The following is a 26,849-nucleotide window of genomic DNA, read 5'->3' as shown; positions in this document are numbered from 1 at the left end:
TTACAGCAAGTCAAGTCAAGTCAAGTCAAGTCAAGTGATTTATATAGCGCGCTACATACCCAGAGGGTCTCAAGGCGCTTGAAGAAGGGTGGGGAATTACTTGTCGAATATCCAAGTTTTAAGTTGCTTTCTGAATGTTAGGTGGTTCTGAGTGAGGCGAAGGTGAGTGGGAAGTGAGTTCCAGGTTTTAGCTGCCAGGTAGGAGAAGGATCTGCCTCCCATGGTGGTTTTGTTGATGCGGGGTACAGTTGCAAGGGCTTGGTTGGAGGATCGTAGCAGGCGGGAGGGGGTGTAGAAGGAAAGTCATGAGTTGAGGTATTCGGGTCCAAGTTCGTAAAGTGATTTGTGTGCGTGGGTTAGGAGGCGGAAAGTGATCCTCTTGGTAACGGGGAGCCAGTGGAGGTTTTTCAGGTGGCCAGAGATGTGGTCTTTACGTGGGATGTCTAGTATGAGTCTGGCTGAAGCGTTCTGGATGCGTTGGAGTTTTTTCTGGAGTTTTGCGGTGGTACCGGCGTATAGGGTGTTTCCGTAGTCCAGGCGGCTCGTGACCAGTGCGTGGGTGACCGTTTTTCTAGTTTCGGTGGGGATCCAGCGAAATGTTTTTTTGAGCATGCGAAGAATATTGAAGCAAGATGATGAGACGGCGTTGACTTGTCTGTTCATCGAGAGTGAGGAGTCCAGGATGACACCTAAGTTCCGTGCGTGGTCCGTTGGGATGGGTGCTTTTCCAAGGGTCTCTGGCCACCAAGAGTCATCCCAGGCGGAGGGGGAGGTACCTAGGATAAGGACTTCTGTTTTGTCTGAGTTCAGTTTTAGGCTGCTGTGCTTCATCCACTCGGCTACTTCTTTCAATCCTTCATGTAGGTTGGTTTTGGCGGTGTTAGGGTCTTTGGTGAGTGAGAGGATCAGTTGAGTGTCATTGGCGTAGGAGATGATGTTGAGGTTGTGTTGGCGTGCGATGGCCGTGAGGGGGCTCATGTATACGTTGAAGAGGGTGGGGCTGAGTGAAGATCCTTGTGGCACGCCGCAAATGACTTCGGTGGCTTCTGATTTGAATGGTGGAAGGCGGACTCTCTGAGTTCTTCCTGCAAGGAACGAGGTGATCCATTCCAGTGCTTTTCCTTGGATTCCGATGTTTCTGAGGCGTTGTATTAAGGTGCTATGACAAACTGTGTCAAAGGCTGCGGAGAGGTCGAGGAGGATGAGGGCGACTGTGTCTCCATTGTCTAGTAGAGTTCGAATGTCGTCTGTTGCTGCGATGAGGGCGGTCTCCGTGCTGTGTTTGGCTCGGAAGCCAGACTGTGAGGAGTCGAGGGATTTGTTGGTTTCGAGGAAGGCGGCGAGCTGGTTGTTGACAGCTTTCTCGATGACTTTGGCCGGGAATGGAAGGAGCGAGATGGGGCGGTAGTTTTTGAGTTTGGTGGGGTCAGCTGTGGGTTTTTTCAGAAGGGCGCTGAGTTCGGCGTGTTTCCAGCTTTCCGGGAAGGTGGCGGAGTTGAGGGAGCAGTTGATGACGTCTCGGAGGTGCGGTGCTATGATGGAATCTGCTTTGTTGAAGATGTGGTGAGGGCATGGGTCTGTGGGGGATCCTGAGTGGATAGAGTTCATCAGGCGGATGGTGTCCTCAGTGGAGATTGGGTTCCAGTCATTGAGGATGTTCAAGGGGGGTGGAAGTCCTGCAGAGGGTTGGGTGGGTTGGTCTTCGGGTCGGTTGTCGAAGCTGTTGTGGATGTCTGCGATCTTATTGTGGAAGAATGAAGCTATGGAGTTGCAGAGGGCTTGAGAGGGGGTGATGTCGTTGGAGTTGGCTGAGGGGTTGGTAAATTCCTTGACGATGTTGAATAATTCCTTGCTGTTGTGGGCGTTGTTATCTAGTCGGTCCTTGAAAGCGGATTTCTTGGCAGTCCGGATCAGTTGGTGGTGTATACGGGTGGCGTTTTTGAAGGCGTCCTTGGTGCTGGTGTTTGGGTCTTTTTTCCAGGCCTTCTCAAGGGAGCGACAGAGTTTCTTAGATTTCTTGAGATCATCGTTGAACTAGGAGGCCTTCTTGCTGCCTAGTTTGATTTGACGTTTTTTCAATGGTGCTAGGATGTCGGCGCTGTTGGATAGCCATTGGGTGAGGTTAATGGCTGCTTGGTCGGGGTTTGAGGAGTGGGCAGGGGGGTTTTGAAGAAGCGATGAGGAGATCTGGTCGATGGTGATTTTGTTCCAGTTTCTTCGCAGAGTGGATTGAGGATGGTTGTGGGTTGTGATCTTATTGTAGGTAAAGTGAACGCAGCTGTGGTCCGTCCAAAGGAGAGCTGTGGTGTGGCTGAAGGAGACATGTTTGCTGGAGGTGAAGATAGGGTCGAGTGTGTGACCTGCAGTGTGGGTGGGGGTAGTGACAAGTTGTTTAAGTCCGAGGTTGGCGAGATTGTCCAGAAGGGTGGTGCCGTTGCGGTCGTTGTTCTTTTCCAGGTGAAAGTTGAGGTCTCCCAAAAGAATGTAATCCTCGGAGGGGAGGGCGTGTGGGGTGATAAAGTCTGTGATGTCTTCACTGAATTGTGCTCGGGATCCTGGTGGTCTGTAGAGGAGGGTTCCTCTGAGTGTGGTCTTGGGGTCGATGTGGATCTGGAAGTGAAGGTGTTCTGCGTTAGCGAGATTGACGTCTGAGCTGGTTGAGATGCAGATGGATTTCTTATGGACGATAGCGATGCCTCCTCCTGTTTTATGTTTTGAACACTTTGTGTTCTCTGAGGCAAGGCACTTCAGAACAGAACATAACAACAGTAACTTTCCCCTTGTCCCATGGATCCCCCTCCCTCCTCCCACAGCAGACCAACCCCAACATGGCCTAGCATGATAGAACAATCCCCTCTCCACCCTTCCCCACTTCCCAAAGAATCCCAAGCAGGTTCCAGTTGTGCGAACAGCTCTGGGGCAGAGGTCGCCGAGATCAGTGCATGGTGCATGTATTCAGAACGTCTCTGCCTTGAGAGCTGCTGAGCCCCGCCTCTCCCTTAGTGTTTTAGCACTCACGCCCCAGATCGCGCGTGCCCCCCCACCACCCATCGGAAACCCAACAGCAGCTATACAGGTGCCCCCCTCCCCTTTAGGTTAACCACAGTGTGGCTGTCCATGGCCCTAAGTCCCAAGGTGGCCCCAATAACAAGCAGCCCAAGGTGAAAGTACAGAAGAGCTAACCACAGCATAACTTGCAATGTTCTCACCAGGGGTCCTCGAAGTCGTCGCCCCGGCAGCCCCGCCAATATTAGGGCTCGACTGGATCTCAGCGCCTGGAGGGGGGGGGGGGGGGTCGTAGTCCTTGAGCACGCCACCCGATCACCAGGGGACTCTCCCCCTTAAAAGTCAGGGGGCAATGAGGGAGAGCTGGTGGCCCCTGCTGCCTATTCCTGGTCTTCTAGGCCGCTGACGAGGTCCTGACCTTCGTTCTGGTCCTCAGAATTATTACGTCTGTCCTTGGACCAGTTTTTCAACGCTTTGTGCAGTACTTTAGGGTCGGTGAAAAAATGGGAATGCCCTTGTCGGATTATGCAGACAACATGGCGTAGTCCAACCCAAGATCGCGGATCTGCTGCTTGTAAGGGACGAAGCGGCGGCGTTCCTCCTGCACCCTCGCTGTGAAGTCCAGGTATAAGGAGATCGATGATCCCTCGAATTGCAGTTTCCCCTTTTCTCTGGCTAGTCGCAGAGCAGTGTCTCTGTCCCTATAGTTCAGGAGTTTTGCGATAATTGGTCTCGGTGGGGCGCCTGGCTGCGGCAGCAGGCCCAGCGATCGGTGCGCTCTTTCCACGATGAACATGGGCGAAAATACGTCGTCCCCTAACAGCGTGGTGAGCAGTCGTTCCACGAACAGTTCCATTTTCCCCACCTGGGTCGTTTCCGCCACACCCGTGATTCGGATGTTCGATCGCCGGGAGCGGGCCTCCAAATCCTCTGACTTATCCTGTATGACCTGCAACAGCTTCCCCATCTGCTTGCAATCTTTGTCCACCTCAGTCAGGCGCCTTTCGGACATATCCAGTCTTTCCGCGTGCTTGTCCACCCGCTCCGACATTTGGTCCATCCGATAAGTGAGAGCATCAAGTTTTGTACCTTTCGCGGTCATGCTGTCTTGGAGGCTTTTCTCCATTGTGACGAGAAGCCCCTTGATGTCTGTGTAAAACGAGCTCTCCGGGCTTTTGCCCTGCTGCATAGGCGATGATTCCTGTGTGCCCGGGGGCCGCGTTTTGCGTTGTTCGAACGCCAGTTTGGACTGCGTTTTATCTCCTTTGCCCATGTTGCCCCCACCAGCAATCGCCGAGCGGGTCTCCACCGTGGGCTTACCCGTCGCTTGTTTCAGCTTGGAAGGGTTATCCGTCGCTGTGGGTTTGCCTCTCTCGGTGTCTGGAGTCGGGCCTACCGCCACGTGTCGGGCCTGCACCAGCGCTCCTTGTCCGCACCAGGCCCCGCACAGGATCCAGGCGAGACCACACTCACTGCCGTGCCGTGAAGGCCATGCGTCGCACAGCCGGACCGCATGGAGGTCACTATTTCTCCGTCCTCCGAGTCTCGTCAGGTAGGCGGTGTTCTTGGTGCAATATTTTCAAAGCGTAGCTGCGCCCCGCTGTTATCGGTCGCCGCTTCCCACTCGTCGGTTCAGTTAAGCAGGAGCTAGCAATCGCCCCTATCCCCCGTCACACTCTCTGATGGGGGAGAGAGCAGGGTTTGCAGCCGTTGCCGTGTCTCGCTGTGAGTTTCTGGTCCAATCAAGTGGCGCAAGCTCCCCCGTCTCAGGGCGCTGCGTTGGCCGCACGTCGAGTGACGCACTCCGGGGTGGTGTCTAAGCAAGTGCCCGGCTTAGCGGCCCAGGTAGCTGCGATGCCGGTCCAGGATCATTTTCGGCCGCGGAGGTTTGGAATCTCCTCGCTCTTTCTCCGCTACAGTCAGGCACCCTCCGGGGGCCGGTAGGCAGCGCAGCCGACCACGGGGCTCGGCTAGTTCAGGATAAATTCAGGATATTTAGGAGCGACGGCACGGAGCTCTCACTTCAAGCGTCCGCCATCGTTGCCGGCAAGCTCCGCACCCCCCCCAACTCCATTTATCAGCGCTAAAAGTAGTGGCTCTGCGGTCAAAGACTTTCTAAACCTCGGCCCTGAAAGCCGACCAATCAGACAATATGGTGTCATTGTTCTTCACCAAGGGCACTTCCCAATTCGCGGCATCCCCCACCAGATAGGATATGGCAAATGCAGCACGAGACTGGTTAGTCGGGAATGAAGCAGGTTTGCATGAGAAGTGTAGTAACACCTGCGTAAGGAACACCAGAATCTTACGGGGGTCACCTGCATAACATTCCGGGTTTGCCAAAGGAATGGGTGGTGGGACCGTGACTTGAATTTGTGAAGTCCCAGCTGAAGCATTAAAGAGATTCTTTGAGAGCTGTTCTACTCTATCCTTCAAAGCAGCTGTCTCTGCCTTGGAGGATGCCAATTCCTGCTGTACTAAGACTAGTGCGCCATACTTGCTACAACTGGACCAGGCAGAATGAAATTATTGGGTGCGTGATTCTGTGAGGGTGCACTCCGCAGGGTCCAATTGCAGCAATGTAGGCTCCACCTCCTGACCTCACCAACACCCTGATATATAAATACACAGGTTGTTCAAGTGATCGGGCGAGGGAAATAAAGAAAACAGGGAGGGATGGAAGGGAACAGCAGGGAAGGGATAGCTGAAAGAGAAAACACATCGGGTTATACTACACGTGGAAATACTACTCTCATTTCTTTTTTGCTAATATCTCACTTTTGGAGGCTCAGGTCCTCCAAAAGTGCCCTCCTGCTGCTGTAGGTAGATATATATATATATATATAACTGAACACGTTCCTGATCCCTAATGATCGAAAAGACAGGTTATTCCTCAGACCCATACGTATTTGTGAAATACTTCATTAGGAACAAATCAGTGGAAAAAAACATACCCCCTGGTATTAATATTCATACTGAAATGATGCTCCTTAGAAAACTGTTCTCAGATCAAAGAACGAGAAATCCTTCTCCTTGTCCCTTCTAAAATTACATATATCCAAAGTCATCAGAAAAGGGTTCCGTCACACGATCCGAAGGTAACAAAGTAACAATTAAACAAACGGTAAGATGTAGCCTCGTACTACTATCTTCTGTCGTATTAGTTCAGCACATATATCCTTTTGCATCCAGAAACAAACGTACTTTAACACCAATCTACAAATCCGGAAAAGTGTAGAGCCATCCACCACTTCCCGCATTGGCACGTGCAATGAAAACTCGAACTCCCCCCAGCTAATGTGGGACTTCGTAACGGTAGCGCGTAACAATGCCACAGCGCTCCGATCACGAGGCAAACAAAAATGAAGACCCGTCGTGGCCGTAGAAAGACCCACAACGGTATATGTTAACTAAAGTTCAGCACAAGTCAGAAGGCGTTTTACTCACGCTTCGGACGTCTGGAAATCCTCTCCACACTCCGTAAGAAGCTAGCTGTCAGCCAGCTCACCTGCCGACCATTGAGACGAAGAGTGTCGACCCGGAAGCAAGGGGCCAAGAGGAAAGGTACTAGGCAAGCACAGCCCTCGGAACCCCGAGCTGAATCAACACGTAACCAAGGAATCTCCAAAATGGACAGTTGCACAGCAAGAAATCATCCACCAACGCAGGAAACTCAGGAAACCGGAAATGAACCAAAATCACGCACAAAGTCTCCTGGTCCGGCCCTTATTTATACCCCAGGAACACACACCGGAATAATGGGACGTGTAGTTCAACCAATTAGGTAGGTGCGGCTACGTGATCCTGACACTGAGACAGTGTAGGTTGTATTGCTAAGGGTTGCTTGAGTGGCTTTGCGCACTTTTGCATCATGCCCACAGGAGTTAGAAAAGGAAGTAACTTGAAGCAATGCTGTGCGTTACTTCGCGCCAGTCCGGGGCAGCTGAGTTGTGTGAGCCGAGCTTGTTTACGAACAGGAGAAGCTGGTGGGGGAAGCGGAGATGGGGAGAAAGAGAGAAGAAAGCTGAGCAGGGAGGGTTTAGGAAAACAGAGTGGAGGAGTGGGCTGAAAAGGACGAGAGGTTGCGGTAGGGAGGCATGGTCCGACAGGAGAGGAGGAGAGCGGAAAAAAAAGTGAAAGCAGGGGGAGAAATGCGAGACACGGCCTGGCGGCCGTGAAAGTGAAAGTAATTAGGGGGAGGAGAAATGCCTGAGGCCGAGCGCATGCTGGGGGAAGCTTCAGATGCCTGTGGGAGGGAGGCTGATTGCTTTGATGTGGACGCGCGTTCCGCCCGAGTGCACCACACGAACTGTAGGAAATCTGCGATGGTTTCAGACCTTGGTTTGGCCTCTATACTCTCGTCCTATTATCCCTTGCGGGAATTAATAGGCGAGACCTAAAAAACGAGGAGAAATAAAGAATTCTCCTCATTTCGCCAACTTAAGACCAGGTTTTCCTGGTCTTATTTTTTACTCTGCCTCCTATTTACGCCTCCCATGTAAATAGGGGGCAGCGTCATAATCAATGGGTGTTGCAATACCCACTTTCACACTAAGCATAGCTGGAAAGGGGCCTTATTTACAAGGCAGCAATAAGAAGTGGCTTAACGCTGCTTTGAAAAATAGGCGAGGCCCCTATCACCCCCATAACTTCACTCACAGTGACCTTGTGATGGCTATGGGGCTTGTACATATTTCCAAGAGTATCTGCAAAACGGAGAGTATCTGCTCTTATCAGCAATTCTACAATACATTTATTTAGAGAGTATCTGCATTTTTCTGGAGTAAACAGGTACAAGGAGTTCCTGTACTTCTATATTTCCATTTAAAGCACTGGGGAAATGAGGCAGCTGGGCAGAGGAAGATGGATAGTCATGCGGAAGCGACGGGACAAGGAGGGATACAAGGGGCAGAGTGGCGAGGGACATGAGCAAGAAAGCAGGACAATTTGGAACAAGAAGCTTAAAATGAGAGTAGTGAAAAGGAGCGGATGAGGAAAGAAATGCAATGGAAGAGGAGCAGGCAAAATACATTCAGAATTGCATTATCAAGAGATTGCGATTGTACGAATTCACGGGCAGCAACTAAAATACTGGATTGCTCCAATACAAACAATCATGCGGAAGGTTTATGAGCAAGAAGTTAACAGCCAATTGGACAGCTACGTTCAATGACCAATGGGAAGCTTCGAGGCATCACCGCATCGGGAAGGAAGTTTCACTTCTGCAACGGAGAGACGTTCGTTATTCATGGAGCCAGAATTACAAAATAATGGTTTCAAATTAGGCAAAGCAACTCCGCATCACATGAATAATTCTGAAGGTAAGCATGTGCAATCCTGGCGCCCCTGTAGCTGCAGAAATAAATGCACGCCCCGGTTTTTAGTGCTTCTTTTACATTGTTGTGAGTGCTTAGCTTCTACCGGTCCTTTCCACTGTGTCTTGAAGTTCAATAGTTTGTAGAGCAGCCTTGTCTACCTCACTGAGTACAGCTGGTTTTAATGTGGGACCAGTCTCCTTCCTCTGAGCCCATTACCATGTCTTTGTGAATAATCGAGGCACCAGGAAAGGAGTATTAATCTGAAAGGTTTCATTCAACATAGGTTTGCACAATGATATGAATGTTTTTTATTTGAGTCCCAGCACGGAATGCATGTAATTAGTGATTATGGGTATCTATTCACTGTCTTCTGTTTCCTCTTGTAGACCTTATCCGGTCCTGTTTTTTTTCGTTTGCTTTCTTTTATGCTTCAGTACAATACAACACTTGAAGTCTTCGTTTGCTAATATAAATACCAGAACGATGGTTTCCACAATGCAAAGAAAACTGCATTGATGAAGCTGAATTTGTGACCAGAGTCAGCTTGAGATTTCGGCTGTCTTTTTCTGGCTAGTCTCTAATCTATCTGAAATCGACCAAGTAAATACTCGACTTCTTAATGCTGTTTGTTTTTCTTTCATACGATCTTTTTTATACGTTTGTAGAATGTCATGTGTTAGTCCATCAGCAAACATGGTTTGCATATTGATACCAAGGGGCTGATGAGCTAAAGGATGTTGTGATTGCAAGCCCAACGATTTGGAAAATCGCAGGAATTGCGAATGCAACATGCCTATGTGTTAAATACCAAAACCTGTTGTATGAGTTGGAACATGGGTTACGCTACCCATACAGAGTCGCGATTTGGAAACGGCATGAAAGGGGCGTAACCTCTGTAGCAGATGTTTTCTACCTCAATTCCGGTAAGAGACCATTGTCGAATTACCACTACTCAAAGTAGGTGATAACTGATTCGCAAAGGCCTTTGAGAAACTGTTACATACTTAATGATTTTTAATTAGGCAGATCATTATGTGACCCCCTGTGAATGGTTATTGTATGAACTGACCTAATAGTACATATCTGCTTCTCAAAATCAAATTTCATTGACAAAACTCGGTTGTACAATTTGAGACCACTTTTTGTGAAAGCAACGTTAATACATCAAGCCCCATGCGTGACCCAGAAGTGCAGTATTCTACCAAGGAAGTGTATTCTGTAGAATAACATTCCCTGTTTTGAGATGCGAAATAGCCAATGTTAATAATTATAATTGTCCCTGTTCTTGGAAAAATGTATTCTAACAATTATGTTTAATCGAGGATATGGCGTGCCCCTTCCTGGCCATAATAAAAGGGAGGCGGGGGTAGAAGTTTTTTACTGGGTACGCTCCACTTCCACTTGTAGAGCTAAGAAAATAAAAAAAGATGGAATAAATGTAGATCAGTGTTGATAGGGGCGTTTCTTATTGTTTTTAAAAGGGCTCCCACCCACTGGGAGATGGGTCAAAGTGGCATGCTTCATCATAGAGTCCTCGCACAGATATCTTGAGTATCTGGGCAGACTCGACTTTGACTATCAGAGTAGCGCCTATTTTGTCTTTGACAAAGGAACTATCCATACAATTGCTAAAGGTATTCCCCATGCCCATCCATAGAATTTATTTCATGAACCACTGACGAGATTTTAAAAAAAAGGTGATGCTAGAGGAGACTGTTATAGTAAACTCCAATATCTGAGAATCTAAATGTTTCAGCCGTACACCTTTTGCCTCATTAGTCAAGTGGCTTTTGTCAGGACCAAACCTCAGATTCTCAGGCAAAATCCAGTTTGGTCACAGTATCTAAAGTCAATACACTATCTGTGCAGGTATTAGGCTATGTGATTTTCACCGATTTAAGTATGCTATATGTGCAGTCCGTACTTAGATAATTCTGCATTTTAGTACCTGTGGAGAGAGACATTAAAAAACATTCACAGCTTGTATCCATGTGACACACTCGACGAACACTGCAGATAAGAGTCTCTAAACCACAGTACTGTCAACTGGGTTTAACTAGAGCCAATAGTCATCTGTCTTAAGTCGTTCATGCACACATAGCCAGGGGCTCGAAAATTCCACTCGACCGCTCGCATAGTCGAGCTAAATTTAACAAGGTCGAGCTGTTTTTAGGTCCTACTTGCCCTTTCTCGCGAGTAGGAAAACAAACCAACTTTTGTCCTCTGTCTGTGAAAAAGGAGCAAATGTGACAAGATGACAAGATTTAAAGACAGTTTTATTGCTCAGAAAGTTAATGAGCAATAAAGATGCCTTTAAATCTTGTTATCTTGTCATATTTGCTCTGCTTTCAGAGATGGAGGTCAAATAGGTTGCAGTTAAGTCGAGGAAATTTTTTAAGGTACTAGTCCTGCAGGACTAGTACAATTTTTTTGATTTTTCTAGCCCGAGTCAATTGTACCCCATAGAGTATTAGAGGTGGGAGGATCTTGTAGCACACTATGGGGGGGAAGGGTGACAATAGTCAATAACCTATTAAAAATGTTGTTTGGATAAGCACTTGTTAAAGTTGCCCTCTTTTCCCTAGATCTTGGCTATTCAAAAGGTTGTGCCCGGGGAGCATGTTTGGCTCATCTAATCTCTGCATCTTGCCTGAGATGGTAATCTGATGCTGTTTGAGCATTTTTTTCGCGCTACTGTGTTACGTGGCCTTGTCATGTGGTGCATGTTCAAACTTGTGACCAGGTCATTCGGCCTGCACCACTTGATGATGTGAGCTATTTACTAAACACCACATATCCTTTTGGTAGCAACAGGTCTGAATCAGCCTTTATCTGATAAAGTATGATAAAGAAAAAAAGTCACTTCTACAGGAATTCTAAGGGCCTTCCTCCCTTCTTGTTCACCCCAGGGTTCTCCTACATCAGAAATTCCTTCAGGCTCTCATTAAGACAATTCAGATAGATATTCTCTCTCATTTGACTAGATGTCTGAGGAACTATGACTTGAACAAGTGCCCTTATAACCAGGGACACTATACCAGACGTCTTTCAGCCAAATCAGTGCAACAACTTGACGGAGAGGTAATTTTTTGACCAGAAGCATCTCTCATGACCACCTTTTGGATGTTTGTGACATCATCCCCTTTGGTGTCGCTGTTATAAAAAACGTCTCCAAGCATATATTAGCCATTCCCAATCTCCCTAAGGCGCTAATGTTCAAAGTTAAGACAATTTCCATCTGTTGGTCCATTTTTTGCATTATGCAAATACTTATATAACATTTTTGACAACAAAGTTGAGAACTGAAGTAATGAAGAAGAATGTGTAGATAAGAGTCCTTTATTCAGTTGTTTTTCTCAGATTTTTTCACAGCAGCATTCTAAGCTGTGAATAGGAGGAGAAAACACCAATAATGAAGATCGATAGGTGGGGAATGGGATAGGGGGGATATTATTGCTAATGAATATATTTAAATGTTAGTATATATAAATGCACCTAAATTGGGAGAAACCTAACGGATAATGGTAACGTTAGTAACAGATAAATTATAACACATTTCCTCCTTAAAGAAAACCGTTTACCTCATATAATAGTTTTTGTGCCATCTGGGTGCACATAGTTGTCTCTTAGATCCTCTTTCATCTTTCAATTCTTTATCGCTCATTCTTTCAAACATTAATTTATGCTGCTTAATGCTTGATAAAGCAGGGCATTTGATTAGTTTCATCATACTCCTGGCCTGGCCATTGTCCATCATTACAAGATTACATCTAAGTGGATAATTTGCATGGGTGTCAAACACTGTGCCTCTTGTTTTTTGTATTCTCGTCCATAAAACGTAATCTTGTCATTTAGGATTTTTCTGTCAACCCAAACCGGTTTAACACCATTAAGATTTTGAATTTGAATTTAAAAGAATTTATAAAGCGCACGTCTACCAAGCTGTTTCTTGGCGCTGGGGGATACTAAAAACCAGGGGCAGGGGTGCAAAGGGCTAGGATGGGAAAGCTTGCAGGAAAAGGAACGTTTTAAGGGCCCTGCGAAACTCCATATTAGAGGCAGCAGATCTGATAACAGACGGAAGTGCGTTCCAGAAGGTGGGGGCGGGGACAGAAAGTTTCATGCCTCCTGACCTGCTTTTCTTGAAGCGGGGTACAGAGAGAAGAAGCTTGGTTGAGGAGCGTAACTCTCTGCTGGGACAGTAGGCCTTAATAGCGGAAGAAATGAAAGCGGGGGCAGTCCCCACATGAGCCTGAAAAGTCGTGCAGCCCAGCTTAAAGAGAGCCCGTTCTTTAACGTGTAACCAATGTAGTGATTTGAGTAGGGGAGTAGTGTGATGGGATTTGGGTAGCCCATAAATCAGGCGGGCAGCCTGATTTTGCACTAGCTGGAGGCGTCGAAGGGCATAGACGGGAACACCGTTTTACACGGTATTCCCGTAGTCTAACCACGATAGGATCATCGCCATTAGAATCAATTTTAAAGCAGGAAGAGAAAAAAAAACGGGAGATTTTCCGGATGGTGCGGAGGGTAAAAAAACAGGAGGAAACTACAGAACTAATCTGGGAGTGCAGTGTAAGGTGTTGGTTTAATGTGATCCCAAGTGTTTTGACAGAGGGCGAAGGTGACTGGGAGGGGCCCAGGGAGGGAGGCCAGAAAGTGGGGGACCAGGGACTGCGACTGCCGCCGGTAAGAACTAGCTCTGTCTTATCCGGGTTTAGTTTAAAATGATTGCAGTTCATCCAGTCCCGGATGAATAACATGACAGATTGAAAATTGTGAACACTGGCTGGGGAGTGGGAATGATTGAAAATGAGCTGGAGGTCATCGGCATAGTTATACACCGTGACCTCCATCTGCTGTAGTGCAGAAATAAGGGGGAAAATGTACAGGTTAAACAATAAGGGGGAAAGGGACGATCCTTGAGGAACACCGCACTGCACCTTGCACGGAGAAGCAGAAAAATAGGCAAGGTGAACGGCCTGGGTGCGATCACTCAAAAAGGAGTTAAGCCAGGCCAATACTGGGCCCCCTATGTCTGCCGCCTTGACACGGGAGAGAAGATAGAATGATCAACCGTGTCAAAGGCGGCGGACAGGTCTAAAAGAATGAGAGCCTGAGGAGTGTTGGAATCCAGCCCCTCCCTGAGTTCATCCATGACAGAAATGACCACCTTCTCGGTGGAATGCCGGGGGCGGAAACCCGCCTGGCAGGGTGCGAGGTAGCCACTATCTTCCACAAAGGAACTGAGCACCTTGGTGACGTAAGACTCAAGGACCTTGCCCAGGAAGGGAAGGAGAGAAATAGGACGATAGTTTGAAGGGGAAGAGGGATCGGCACCAGGCTTTTTTAGGATGGGAATAATGGTAGCCGCTTTATAGGGGGCGGGAACGGTGCCCAGTCTAAGGGAGTCCTTCAAAAGGGTGAGGGGGGCAGAAAGCAGTCTGAGAAGATCTTACGTAAAACGTAAGCCGGACAAGGATCGGCGGGGGATCCTGACTTGACGCGGGCTAGCAGGGGGAGAAGGGTTTCTTTAGTTAACGGTGGTATGTGGGTCAGGCTGGACATGTTTGGTGACGGCTGGGGATCACAAAAGGTAGGGGAAGGGGGGGTGTATGTTGGCCTTAATAAGTGCGACTTTCTCAATGAAAAAATCATTGAGGGAGTCGCAGAGAAGCTGGGAGGGGGGGGGGGTTTAGATGATGTCCTATCAGATGAAGCCAGCTCGTGGACTGTAGAGAATATTTCTCTTGGCTGACTCTCAGCTGCGAGAATCCTCCCCGAGAAGTATCCAGTCTTGGCAAGGAGGATATCTCTTTTATATTCATTAAGGGTGGAAATATAACGAAGTTTGAGAGTGGGACAGTAGGCAAGCCTCCAGGCTCGCTCTGCTTGGTGCACTTCAAGTTTTTTTGCTTTAAGGCCAGGGGTAAACCACTTGTTGGCATCATGGGGCCGTCTGACTGTTACACTTTTCATGGGGGCCACTTGGTCACAGGCCCTCGAGAGCCAACTGTCAAGGGTGGCTATTTGAGATGATGAGGTGAGACCTGCTAAGTCAGGGCGGGCGGATGACAAGGAAGCGCAGAGGGAAGGGATATCTACTCTGCTCCAGTTCCTGGCCCAGGTGTTTTTGGAGAAAGAGTTTTTTTTTTACAAGGCTAAGGTCCAGGAAAAAGGAGATCAGAAAATGGTCGGCCCACGCGCAGGGTGCAACAGTAGGGGCAGTGACTGGGATATTGAGGGTCCAAATTTGATCCAGAATGTTGCCTCAGGAGTGAGTGGGGAAGTGAACCTGCGAAACAAAATTGAGACTAAGAAGGAGCTGGGTAAAGTCTCTAGACATGGCGTCTTCCGCAGGGTCATTGGGCCAGAAGTTAAAGTCCCCTAGAACCAGAACAGTTGCGTTGTTGACTACCAGTGGGGCAAGTAGGTCCTGGATGGCAGGGATGAAACATGGGCTGGGCTGGGGTGGGTGATAAATTAACACACACGTGATAGGGATCTGAAAGGAAGCGGAACGCACAACTAGGTAGTCGATATGGGAGGGGAAGGGAGCACTTGAAAATGGAAACCGGCTCTGGCAATCAGGGCAACCCCGCCCCCCGTCTTCCCCTCCGGCCGGTCAGCACGGAGGACAAAGTAGGGGGGAGGAAGAGCTGCTAGTACGTTAGGTAACGAATCTGTGCGGAACCATGTTTTCGTCAGGAACAAGAGGTCTGGTTTATAGGAATCCAAGAAATTAAACAGTTCAAGCTGATGCTTGACCGCCGACCTGGTGTTCAAAAGGAAAGCCGAGATAGTAGGTGTGGGGTTGGAGGAGGGAGGAGGTTGGGGAGGGGCAGGAGAGGGGGGAGAGGGAAGGCAGGGAGGCAGGAAGAGTAGATGAGGGCCTACCTCGAGCCAAGCCAAGTTCAATGACCCGTGTGAGAGAGGCTGGCTGAAGTGGCCAGGAAGCCTGATAAGAGCAAAGTTGTGCAGCAGAGTAGGAAAGAAAGCGGGCACAGTGAGGTGCCCATAGCCCCGGCCGGCTGCGGACGGGCGCAGACGGGCTTGCCTTTGGCGCTCCGCCGGCGCGCCCGCTGCGCGCGTCCGCATGAGGGGGGGCTCAAGAAGGTCAGAGGCGCAGGAGACTAGAGCGCTGACCTGGGAGAAGGCTCCCAAGATGGCGACCGACAACCCCGTCAGCCCTCCGATCAATCGGCACTCAGCCGTGTCGGACCGGGGCTAGGGGAGCGGTAGCCAGGCACAGAGGCGGATTGGCACTGCGGGCATTCGTGCATTGGCCGAAGGGCCGCTGTTTCAGTGCCCTCTGTGGGCCGTTTTTTTTTTCTCCCCTTTCCCAGTCCACAGAGAGTGCTCTCTGCTGTCTGCTCTCTGTCGACTGGGAAATGGGAGAAAAAAAACGGCCCACAGCACGGAGACAGAGACAGAAATGAAAGTGCTTCACTGTGCAGGCCATACAGCGATTATCAGCTGTAGCCTCTACTGCACCCCCTGCCCTGCAAAGCAATCACGCTGAGGGTGGCTGGGGAGGGGGTGATTGTTTACAAGAATCGGCCTCCCTGGGGGCCAGGTGTTTCTCAGGCCTTTTGAGCCATTTTCACCATGGCCCCCCTGGGGCCCACGCCGCAGGGGAAACCGTGATAGTCTTAACACCTCACCCACAGCCCCTCACATTCAGGGCTCAGTGGACGAGGAAGAATGGGTCTGGCTGTGGGGGCCAGGTGATGTTTTGAAAGCGCACAATCTTCACCTGAGCCCCCCCCTGCAAGACGTTTTAAAAAAGGGTTATAGTTCTTTCTCGGTGTCATCATTTTAGAACTGATGCATTTTCAATATTACATTCAAGGAAGTCATGGTTGCAGCTTTTCTATTTTATGCAACTAACAACCATTGACAAAACCTATAGTTCTGGCTTGTTGTAGATGTAACATTACTTGCTGTATTACATATCTGAACGCAATGACAGAAGCAGCAAAATACCAGTCGGGCAGCACACTATGCTAAGCACAGATTTGTAGCTTAGGTGTTTTAAGCTACGCCCATAATTACATTGAACACCCCCTTTGGAGAGACCCCTCAGTTTTGTCATCCCACTTAAAGCCCTGGAAACAACACCATGTCACAGACATCTCAGGGCCTGGCACTGTGCATCATGCATGACTCATGACTTCCAAGGTTTCAGATTGACTATGTGCAGGGGCATCTTGAACGCCTCCCTTTGCTTTAGGAACTACAGCGAGGGGTGAGTTCCTGATGAGTCTCTTCTGTCTGCAACTCTGCGTACAAAGGCTCAGCTCACAATTATTGTGAAAAGGTGGGTGAGAGAGTAAGTGAAGGGATGGCTGGATGGATCAGTGAAAGGGTGAACGGATGAAAGAAAGGGTGAATGGATGGATGATGAGAGTGAATGGGTGGATGGATGAGTGGAATGATGGATGGATTGATTAATTGATAAGTGAAAGTGTGAATGGATGAACAGATGTGTGAAAGCGTGGCCGTGAGGATGGATGAGTGGGTGAAAGGGAGGGTACATGGGCAAAAGATTAGATAGATGAGTGAAGGAGTGAAAGGATGGATGAGAGAAAAGATGGATGGATGATTGAAAGGATGGATGAGTGATAGGGTCAATGGATGGATGCATGAGTGGATGAGTAGATGGATAGTTGGGTGGATGGAAGGAAGGATGGATGGCTAAGTGAAAGGTTGGAGAGAGAAAGGGAGAATGGATGGCTGAAAGGGTGAAAAGGTGGAAGGATGAGTGACTGGGTGGATGGATAAGAAAGTGAAAGGATGGCTGGATGGGTGAGAGGGCAAATGGCTAGATGGATGAGTGAAGAGATGGATTGGGTGAAAGGGTGGATGGAGAGAAAAAGTGAGGATGGATGTGTGGTTGACTGAAAGGTTGAATGTGTCTAAGGGCGAGTGACTGGGTGGATGGATGAGTAAGTGAAAGGGTGGCTGGATGGGTGAACGGGTAAATGGATGGATGAGTGAATGGAAGAGTGGATAAATGGGTGGATAATGGGTGGATGAGTAAAAGGGTGGATGGAGGGATGGATGAGTGAAATGATGGATGGAAGAATACATGATGGAGAGGTTTGCAAATGGTTGAATATGTTTGGATCTGGATTAGCGGCATCTTATGTTTGCCACTTTACATCTCACAATGACTATCCAAGCAGATCTTCCCAACCATTTCTCTCACCAAACATGCCTGCTCAGAACCATGAATTGTAAACAAAATATCAGACCGGACAACCCAGTGCTGTAACCATATATATAGATTATTATCATATGAAATATCACAAAAAGACCTGCACAGTTGATCAAAGCTGCGTGCATACTGAAAAACCGTGAAGTACATGATTGGTTCAACCTGATATAGACTTATTTTGACTAGTGCTTAAATGGTTGTCTATTTACTTACTTACATATTAATGTGCAACCTCCTCTGATGGGTCTGTAAAACGTACCTTTTGTCCAGAAGGTTTGTTCTGAATTTTAACCCTTTGTCCTGAATTTTTACACTCCCCATCCTGAATTTGCACCCATACCAGTTGGTCACCCTAGTCCTGACACTCCCATACAGAACTACAGAGTGTTCACCCTGTCTTTTCTATTTGGTTACTCTTGTAACCAGATACACCACACTGCCAAGCTCTAACTCAAGAGGGGCCATCTAATCCCCTTGGCATCCCACTCTCCACAGGGCTGACCAAAGTAGGCTGAGTAAAGCAGTACTCAAAGCTACATCGAGTGTGCCTCAATTGTCATCCCACCGAATCCAGAAAATACTGCACTAGACTCAGTGCAGTAGGTCTTCCTCAAAGGTTTACTTGACTTGCCACATCCAGCACCCAGAAATGCAATGTGTTGCTAGCCGATCCCTTCCTCTGAAGCAAGAAGGAACCGGTAGGAACCATTTTGTTTACCATTTCTTTGCACAATTTACTGATTCCTTTGTGTGCCAGTTAATAATGTAACTTTATTTTAAAGGCCTCATCCAAAATGCAGACAAGGGGCATATTTCTCTATACGCCAAAAATATTAATTAGTAAGTTTTGGTTAGTTTTTGTTTGTAGTGTGTAGGTCTGACTGCGCTCTATTTTAGGTCCTAGGCCAGAATGTGGCAACATGTTTGTGTGTTGATTTCAGGACATGTCTAAGACTTTGTGTAATGTGATTTCTCATAAGAGAGCTGTTTAGCCTCATTCTATGCTAGGCCTTGTTCGAGGCCTAAGCAAAATTTGCAAACTTGGCACTTCTTTCTCTGTGCAGAAGAATTAACTTTTCTAGCATGTTCAGGTTAGAATTCCTTTTTGCAGATTTTATATCATTTTCATGGTTAATTGAGTAATCCTCAGTCTCCTCATGGCTCAGACTTGAAGGCAGCAACAGATGTGAATAAAACTGTGTTTTTTGTATATAGACATCACTTGCTGGCTGTGAAATAAATTTATGACTAGATTGTACAGATACATTTTTTTAGTATTCTTTACACCCCAGACTGCCTTTTCCTCATTTGTGAATTCTTACTTTTGTTATTACATGTTCTGTTCCCAGAGATTTCAGTCTTACCCTTTCTCCTTGACTTTGTACTAGATTTCTGATTTATGTGATGATTAGCTGGTTGGGAAAGAGTATCTAACGACCTTGTGCAGGGCGTAAAGACTGCATGTAAGTATTCAGTTATCAGACCTGCAGTGCTCCTAGTCTTTACCAATGTTACTTGCTCTGTAAGCTTTAAAAGGCTTAATTTACTAAATATTTCTCTACGAATTAGACCTCAAATAGTAACCAAATAGTGTTTCATGAAAGGGCACGCCCCTTGAATGTGGGCCACGCCCCTTAACTGTAGGCCACGCCCCTTAAATGTATGCCACGCCCCTTGAACGTGGCCCACTTTTTTCGTCAGTGCCCGGGCCAAATTGTGATCCCAATCCGACCCTGGCCAGGCAAGACAACACAAGATAAAAACACCAACGCACACACATCTAGCCTAGAACACACTGCCACCGGGTTCACAGCATCCGCTGCGCGTGCGCCTGAGGGGGGCTTAAGAAGGTCAGAGGCGCAGGAGAATAGACCGCTGACCTGGGAGAAGGCTCCCAAGATGGCGACCGACAACCCCGTCAGCCCTCCGATCAATCGGCACTCGGCCAATTGAAACACTGTTTAGTACAAGGTCTCCTATCAATAATGCATATGGATAGAGGGACCCCATTACTGAATTTGTTGTGGTATGATTTGACCATAACATTTCTTGTATAGACTTCTCTACATAACACCCATTAATGCATGGTATAGAATAAAGTCTTTTATCCTGTGGTTAGTTATTTCTCCTAACAGATTTGCTTTGGGACAAAACAATATTGTTTTGAGATGTACAATGGATAACTTGGATAAGAATTACTTAATTTTGTTATATGCCAATTTAACACCATTTGCCATGACTAGATTTGTTAGGCTACCTTCCACAAAGAAAGTGTTCTTTCATAAAGTTTATTAGCACACTTATATTGATCAGAGTTACAGATTTAGATACAATCCAATGGGACTGATAGTCAATTAAATGCCAATATGAATCCTATGTTGTAACAATAAAGAGAACAGAATGGCTGGGTAACAGTTGCGCACAGTCGTGAAATAGTAAGCTGAGTCCAATTAGTTATATAATGTTGAAACGCCCATGGCTATAGGAACGGTAATTCATAAGTTTCTCAAACGTCACAATGATGATAATTTTATATACTTCTATAATTCACTTTTTTAGGTTGAGTTTACTCGAACCTATTGCTGTCCATCCAAAAGCTGACTTTTTACGATGCGGATTTTCAAAAGTTCATGTGAAATCACATGACCACAAGCTCCTTCGTGCACGAGCTTGCATTTCCCCACAGGCTTCCCCCTGCCAGCAGCATTTGCCACATCAAAGGGTTCCGCTGCCCCGCCCCCCGCCGTCACTTATTCACGGCCGCAGGCCGTGACTTCAAAGGGTTCCGCTGCCCCACCCCCTGCTTCACGGCCATCTGTTCCCCAGCACCTCCCCTCTCTCTCCCCTAATTATTCACTGCTGGCCGGCCGGCACATCTAGTTTTCCACGGCTTTCGTTTTCCGCTTGATTGGTTGCTTTGCTAATGCTTGTTGCTGTCGGGGTTGCATGTTATTAAGCTTTGATAACCTTGGGGGGATGTCATAACTCGTCTCTATTTCATGACATATGTCTCCCACATGTTCAGACGGCCACAAACAAACGGTGTCCTCTTGCAGCCTTTAGTATCGAGTTTTGTCACGGAGCAGCGGAACTAACACAACATCAGAACAATCCGTTAGTGTCTTCGGCATGACCGTGAGATGCTGTCCATGCAGATTATGCATCAACACTGGTGCAGATGCAACCCTTTCCCTAAATAACATTTTCCTAGAATTGGTGCACGATGTGATTCTCCAGCCTTTAATCCTTTACCCCCACATTTAATTGTTTGGAGTACGATATGCGATCACGCGCATAAATGAGGCGCACCCTGCAAGCTAATGGCGCAATTGCGCCACCTACAGGACACGGGGAAAGTAGTGGTCAATGCTCCACAGTTCAATTATATCGACATTTGTACTTGGGTAGGACTTCGTCGTAGCTGGAAGCGCCGTTTGCAGTTTAATTAGAAACTGTTTAGTTAACCAGTTCAACAATTAAAATGTTAATTGTTATTTATTTTGGAAGCGTAATTTTAATCCTCAGAATACATTTACAGTGGCTGGAAATTGACCAGTCCTTACTCTGCCAGGCATATTTTTGTGTCCCAGAAGCCATACAAATCCGCCCTATCCAATCTCTCTGTTTTGCCCCCGCTATGTCCTGTCATATGCTAATGATTAAATTCGGTACAAAAGGGGGTGGTGATGGACGGAGCATCTGAATCAATCAAACACTCACACCCAGTCAAAAGGTCTGGGTTTAATCCATCATTGTTCTTTAGCCCGCTCTGCCACCCCAGTTCAGACATGGCTATATGCACATCAGTCTGACCCTGTGCCTCATGGGAACAGTCCAGCCCCAGACGTGAGTCCCAGACTCTCCACACCACTGGAGTCAAGCTATCCAGGCTGATGAAGGCTGATAGCCAGAAACCGGTCCTTGGATGCTTGATTCCGGTCTGGGAAAGACATGGCTTGGTAGTTCGGACTGGACTGTTCCCATGAGGCACAGGGTCAGAGCTGATTTGCATATAGCCAGTGTCTAACCCAGGGTGGTGTGGAGTGCAAAAAAACGATGGATTTAGGCCCAGATCCTTGTACTGGGGTGAATGTATGACATTGTTCTACATTCTGTCCATCAACTGTGTTTTTTGCAATTTTCACCCCGAGTGTGTTGGGTATACTCAGACGTGAGTCCCAGGCTCTCCACACCACTGGAGTCAAGCTATCCAGGCTGATGAAGGCGGATAGCCAGAAACCGGTTCTTGGATGCTTGATTCCGGTCTGGGAAAGACATGGCTTGGTAGTTCGGACTGGACTGTTCCCATGAGGCACAGGGTCAGAGCTGATTTGCATATAGCCAGTGTCTAACCCAGGGTGGTGTGGAGTGCAAAAATACGATGGATTTAGGCCCAGATCCTTGTACTGGGGTGAATGTATGACATTGTTCTACATTCTGTCCATCAACTGTGTTTTTTGCAATTTTCACCCCGAGTGTGCTGGGTATACTCAGACGTGAGTCCCAGGCTCTCCACACCACTGGAGTCAAGCTATCCAGGCTGATGAAGGCTGATAGCCAGAAACCGGTCCTTGGATGCTTGATTCCGGTCTGGGAAAGACATGGCTTGGTAGTTCGGACTGGACTGTTATACTCAGACGTGAGTCCCAGGCTCTCCACACTACTGGATTCAAGCTAGCCTGGCTGATGAGTGCTGTTAGCCTGAGACCGGACCCAGGATGCTTGTTTCCAGTCCAGGAAAGACATGGCTTGGCAGTTCGGACTGGACTGTTCCCACAAGGCACAGGGTCAAGACTGATTTGCATGTAGCTGGGTCTGAACTGGGATGGTGAAGTGAGCTAAAGTACGATGATGGATTCAACCCAGATCTGTGACGGGGGTGAGTGTCTGAAAAATGTCACCACTCGGGCCATCATCTCCTTGTGTTTGCTTATTTCAGACTTCTCAGGATTTCCCGCAACATCTCAGCCCATGTCATCAAATCGTCTTCTAACTTCTCATCAGTCCTGACATTCCTCATTCACCTTTCTTCTACTAGGGGCCTCTCTGACTTATCTTTCACCCAGGCTTGTACTGTGGGTACTCTGGAGAAGACACAGATTTCTTTTAAAATCCTAACGATGCAAGAGGGTTCTAGTTCAACATTTCTGCCCAATGCATTTCGGGCCTTGCAGGCTCTTTTTTCAGGGGCTTCAATCTAGAAGTAACATAGATATGAACTCCAATCAGGAATGTACAAAGCGCAGGGAAAAAAATCGTAATTTGTGCCACACCTACATTTATATATCAAGATTTCAGTTATGGGTTCGAAATCAAATGCTCAAAAGAAAAAATAGAAAGATAAATGTGTGAAAAGATAACGACATTGAAAATGAGTGAATGATTGTTGGATTGTGATGAAAATGTGGTTTCAAAACTTCCCTTTCGTTCATGCTCGTTTTAAAAAAAAAAAACACAAGAGACTTTGTGTACCCCTCCTTCACGTGAATGATAGCTTGCAACTCTCACTAACCAAGCCCTATGAATGTAATGCCAGAACACTTCCACGGCTCTCTGAAAATGATATATGAAACATAATCAGAGCCAGCTCATGAAAAACCGCACGGAGATGGTAAATGCACAACATTCACAATGCTCACTAACCTGCTGGATACAAAAGGTGGACTACCTCTAGGGGAATTATCCCGCCAAAAACGCTGAATCTGCCATATACAAAGAACAGAACAATCTTTCACCTGCCATTCAAATTCTGACCCTTTGGTGCTAAACTCCATGAATTTATAGCAGCAAGAGAGGAAGGGAAATAGGTTAACACTCCTAACTCCCCTCGAAATCAATCAAAAAATCAACAAATGAGTGTTTTTACAAGGAGATTGAAGAGCAAGCATGTAATTATTATTCACAGTTTTCCTGCGAAGAGAACCAATTTAGCTTTTTCAAAAAGCCCTCACTCACCAACCTAGTTGTTGACATGCTTCATCATCGGGCCCCACCAGGAGTGGCCGAATGCCACCCTAGTGTGCTGCAACGCCAGTTTACGGCGGAGCTGGTTTTGTGATTAGTGAAAAGTGAATTGTGGGAATTTAAAAATGTCCAAATTGTGTCAAAAGAGAAATATTTTATTGGTTTTGGCGATTGGACTTGGATAAAAACAAAGTGTAGGATGATGACTAAATTAACCCCTTCCATGCTGATGACGGCCCCAAGCTGTCATGCATCACGGTGCTTGTGTGCTGATGACGGCTGGGGGCATGTCATGAACCCGCCCACTTTTAAAAACGGCCGCACGGGCGTAGAATCGCGGCCGCGCCCAAGGTGTTAAAAGTCCTGTCTCATCCTAGGGGTGTTGTCAACATGTTTCTGCCTATGTGTGAGAATTTACTCAGGCTTTCGTCAGGACCAAGAATTGTTGTGATGAACTTCGGCGGTATGGGTGTGCTAAGGCCCACCCTGACCAGAGGTTACTAGTGTTAAAAATATAGAGAAACACTAAGTCAAGATTCCTTCAAAGTTAGAGAGGAACCAAGTTTATTTAAAGGTACAATCAGTTAAAGCACCATGGGTCACGGGAGGGCGGTGAAAGTGATTCGGCACACCGCCCATTACGCTAAACTCCATGAGTCTCCAAACAGCATCCTTGCTTACCTGCTCTGAAACTCCGAAACGCATGGAAGATACTCTGTTCACCAACGCGATGATGTATGTGATTACGCAACAGTGTGTTTCCGGTTATACCCTAACATGCGCTGAGACCAACGACGGACTAGACTGAGAACAATCACTCGAAAATTGGCGCCATGATAGAACAGTGAAAGCAACGGTGGACTGGACTAAGAACGATCACTCGAAAAAGGGCGCCATGATGAAACGATGGAATCTCCCTGGGGGCGAGGACCCAGAACAGTGTAAAGGAAATAACTCTGTACTACTGTATCGGCGAGACCCTAATCACAAGGGAGCAATTCAATCCAAAAGAACACCTGTTAAAACAACTCCCAATCTACCTGAACCAAAATTATTTTTTTAAATGTTTTTTATTTATAGCTTCACAGCAGCAAGATTACATAAATCCTTATATAATTCATGAACCATTGATCCATAAATGTAAACAGACACATAAAGGCAGCTTAGATCAATAATCATCAATCACAAAACAGAGGAAGAGAAAAAGAAAAATAACAAATATTTGGCTGAAACTCAATTCATTCCATTTTTAAAATTAACCCTCATAATAATCACGAAAAGCTCCCCATATATTTATACCCATCAGTCGCTTCCTAGGACCTTTAACCGAAAATAAGCCCCATTCCAGTTTATATAAATTATACATTTTTGCTCGCCATAGCTCAAATGCAGGCGGCTTTTCCTGCAACCATTCCGCTGCGATACACAGGCGGGCTACCGTCATTGAAACAAAAACAAATATCGATATTGATGCAATCCATTCGTAAAACTATTTGTGGTAATCTTCCCCAATAACATCATAGCAGGAGTGATGATCAAAGGCAGGTTTATAACCAAGGACCAAAACTTTTCTATATCTGCAATAAATCTATGCAGTTTGTTGCATCTAAAAAAAATATGAACGCTGTCCGCGTTGTCTTCCCCACATCGAAAGCATTTCCCATCGTACCCACCCCCCCATTTAGCCATCCGTGCAGGGGTAAATTATAAATCAAATAAGGTCTTAAAAAATTGAACTTTCAAATTTGCTGACATTAGTGTTTCTCTAGATATCACAATAAGATCTTCAATCACAATATCTGTTTCTCCCAGCGCTGCAGACCATTTAGACCTACATTTTTCAAGATCATCTGACCTGTCCACAAGCAGCAATTGATATAAGGCTCCAATTTTAACCTGCCTTCTAATCCCTTCTACCGCCGCATTAGATCGCATATCAACATTAGTACAAACTAAAAAATCTCTAATTTGCAAAAAATTTAAAAATGAGTTTTGGGAAAGCCAAATTGAGTAGTTAATTCATCAAATGATTTACATATCCTAGTATCAGAATACAAATTGCCCTAATATCTATCCCCCTTCCTCTTCCAACTTTGCGAGATATTATCCCCAAATATTCCTGGTAAGAGCCTACATGCATTAAAAGGAGTAATATATGAGATCTTCTGCATTACATTTGATTTAGAAGTCAATTTCCATACTTTAAATGCACTGATCAAGACTTTAAATCGTGTTCGTTTAACCCCTTCCATGCTCATGACCAGGTCAGCTCGTCATGCAGTACACTGGAGCTGTGCTTATGACGAGCTGACCTTGTCATGAACAATGGTGATTGAATAAATGCAGCACAGGACGGGAATTCCCTTAGCATTCAAGGTGTTAAAGTAACTACCATCCAGTTCTATAAATAAACACTGTTTTGCAATTGGGCCTAATAAGACATCAAAAATTGTTGTAGCAGTGGCACTATTAGCAGCAGTCTCCCCCGTGATTAACACCCGCATTTTCAAAAGAAAGCATGTAACAAAGTAGAGTAGAAAATCAGGTACAGCCAAGCCCCCCCTATCAAGAGGCAAAGTCATGAATCTCTTCACCCGTCTAGGTCTCCCCGGGCTCCATATAAATTTCCCACAGATTGATTGTAAGTGCTGTAATCTCGACTTGGATATTTCCAAGGGTATTGACCGGAATAGGTAAAGGACCTTGGGAAGTACATTCATTTTAACAATATTACAGCGTCCAATAATTGTAAAATACAATCGATCCCACCTCTCCAAAGAAGCTTTAACTTTATGGATAAGGAAATTCCAATTAACATCCATAAGTTCAGACATAGAAGCTCGGATTTGTATCTCCAAATAGGTCACCTCTTTCACAACCCGCCCATCCTGCCATGATACACTATCAGAGCATAACATTTGCATTTTTGACTCGTTAAGTTTATAGCGCGTAATCTTACCTAATTCTTTAGCTAAGCGCTCTATCTCTGTAATCGCAAGAGAAGGATTCTCTGTGGCTACCGCTATATCGTCTGCATAAGCGAAAACACAGAAACAATAGTCAAAAACCTGAAACGGAGGAATGGATGCATTATAAGACAGTTGTTCTATAAAAGGATTAATATATAAGGCAAACAAAAGAGGGGAGCAAGGGCACCCTTGCCGAGTTCCTCCGGTTATGCTCAAAGCATCCAATAGCATTCCCATTACCGATATCTTACCCGTAGGAGCTGTATATAGTGCTTTGGCGCTACAATGAATTTCTTACCAAACCCAGTTTTATCCATCAGTCGCCACATATAATCCCATTGGACGCGATCGAACGCTTTCTCTGCGTCCAGT

General features: G+C 46.6%; 1 protein-coding gene across 2 annotated transcripts in view; it reads left to right on the top strand.

Annotated features, from left to right (window-relative positions):
• Positions 1-26,849, top strand: part of BLOC1S6 (biogenesis of lysosomal organelles complex 1 subunit 6) — a 308,964-nt gene that overhangs the window by 171,985 nt on the left and 110,130 nt on the right. Inside the window, exon 1 of one of the 2 annotated variants that reach the window (XM_086958262.1) lies at positions 8,078-8,327. The exons of the other annotated variant lie outside the window; for it this stretch is intronic. Coding sequence (XP_086814388.1) covers positions 8,183-8,327 — 145 coding nt within the window. The 5' untranslated portion in view covers positions 8,078-8,182. Of the gene's footprint in view, positions 1-8,077; positions 8,328-26,849 lie in introns of those variants that run through there. 2 annotated transcript variants of the gene reach the window in all.

The sequence above is a fragment of the Lissotriton vulgaris genome, chromosome 2_1 (assembly GCF_964263255.1).
Source record: "Lissotriton vulgaris chromosome 2_1, aLisVul1.2, whole genome shotgun sequence".
Lineage (NCBI taxonomy): Eukaryota > Metazoa > Chordata > Amphibia > Caudata > Salamandridae > Lissotriton > Lissotriton vulgaris.
This window is presented reverse-complemented; position numbering and strand designations above follow the sequence as displayed.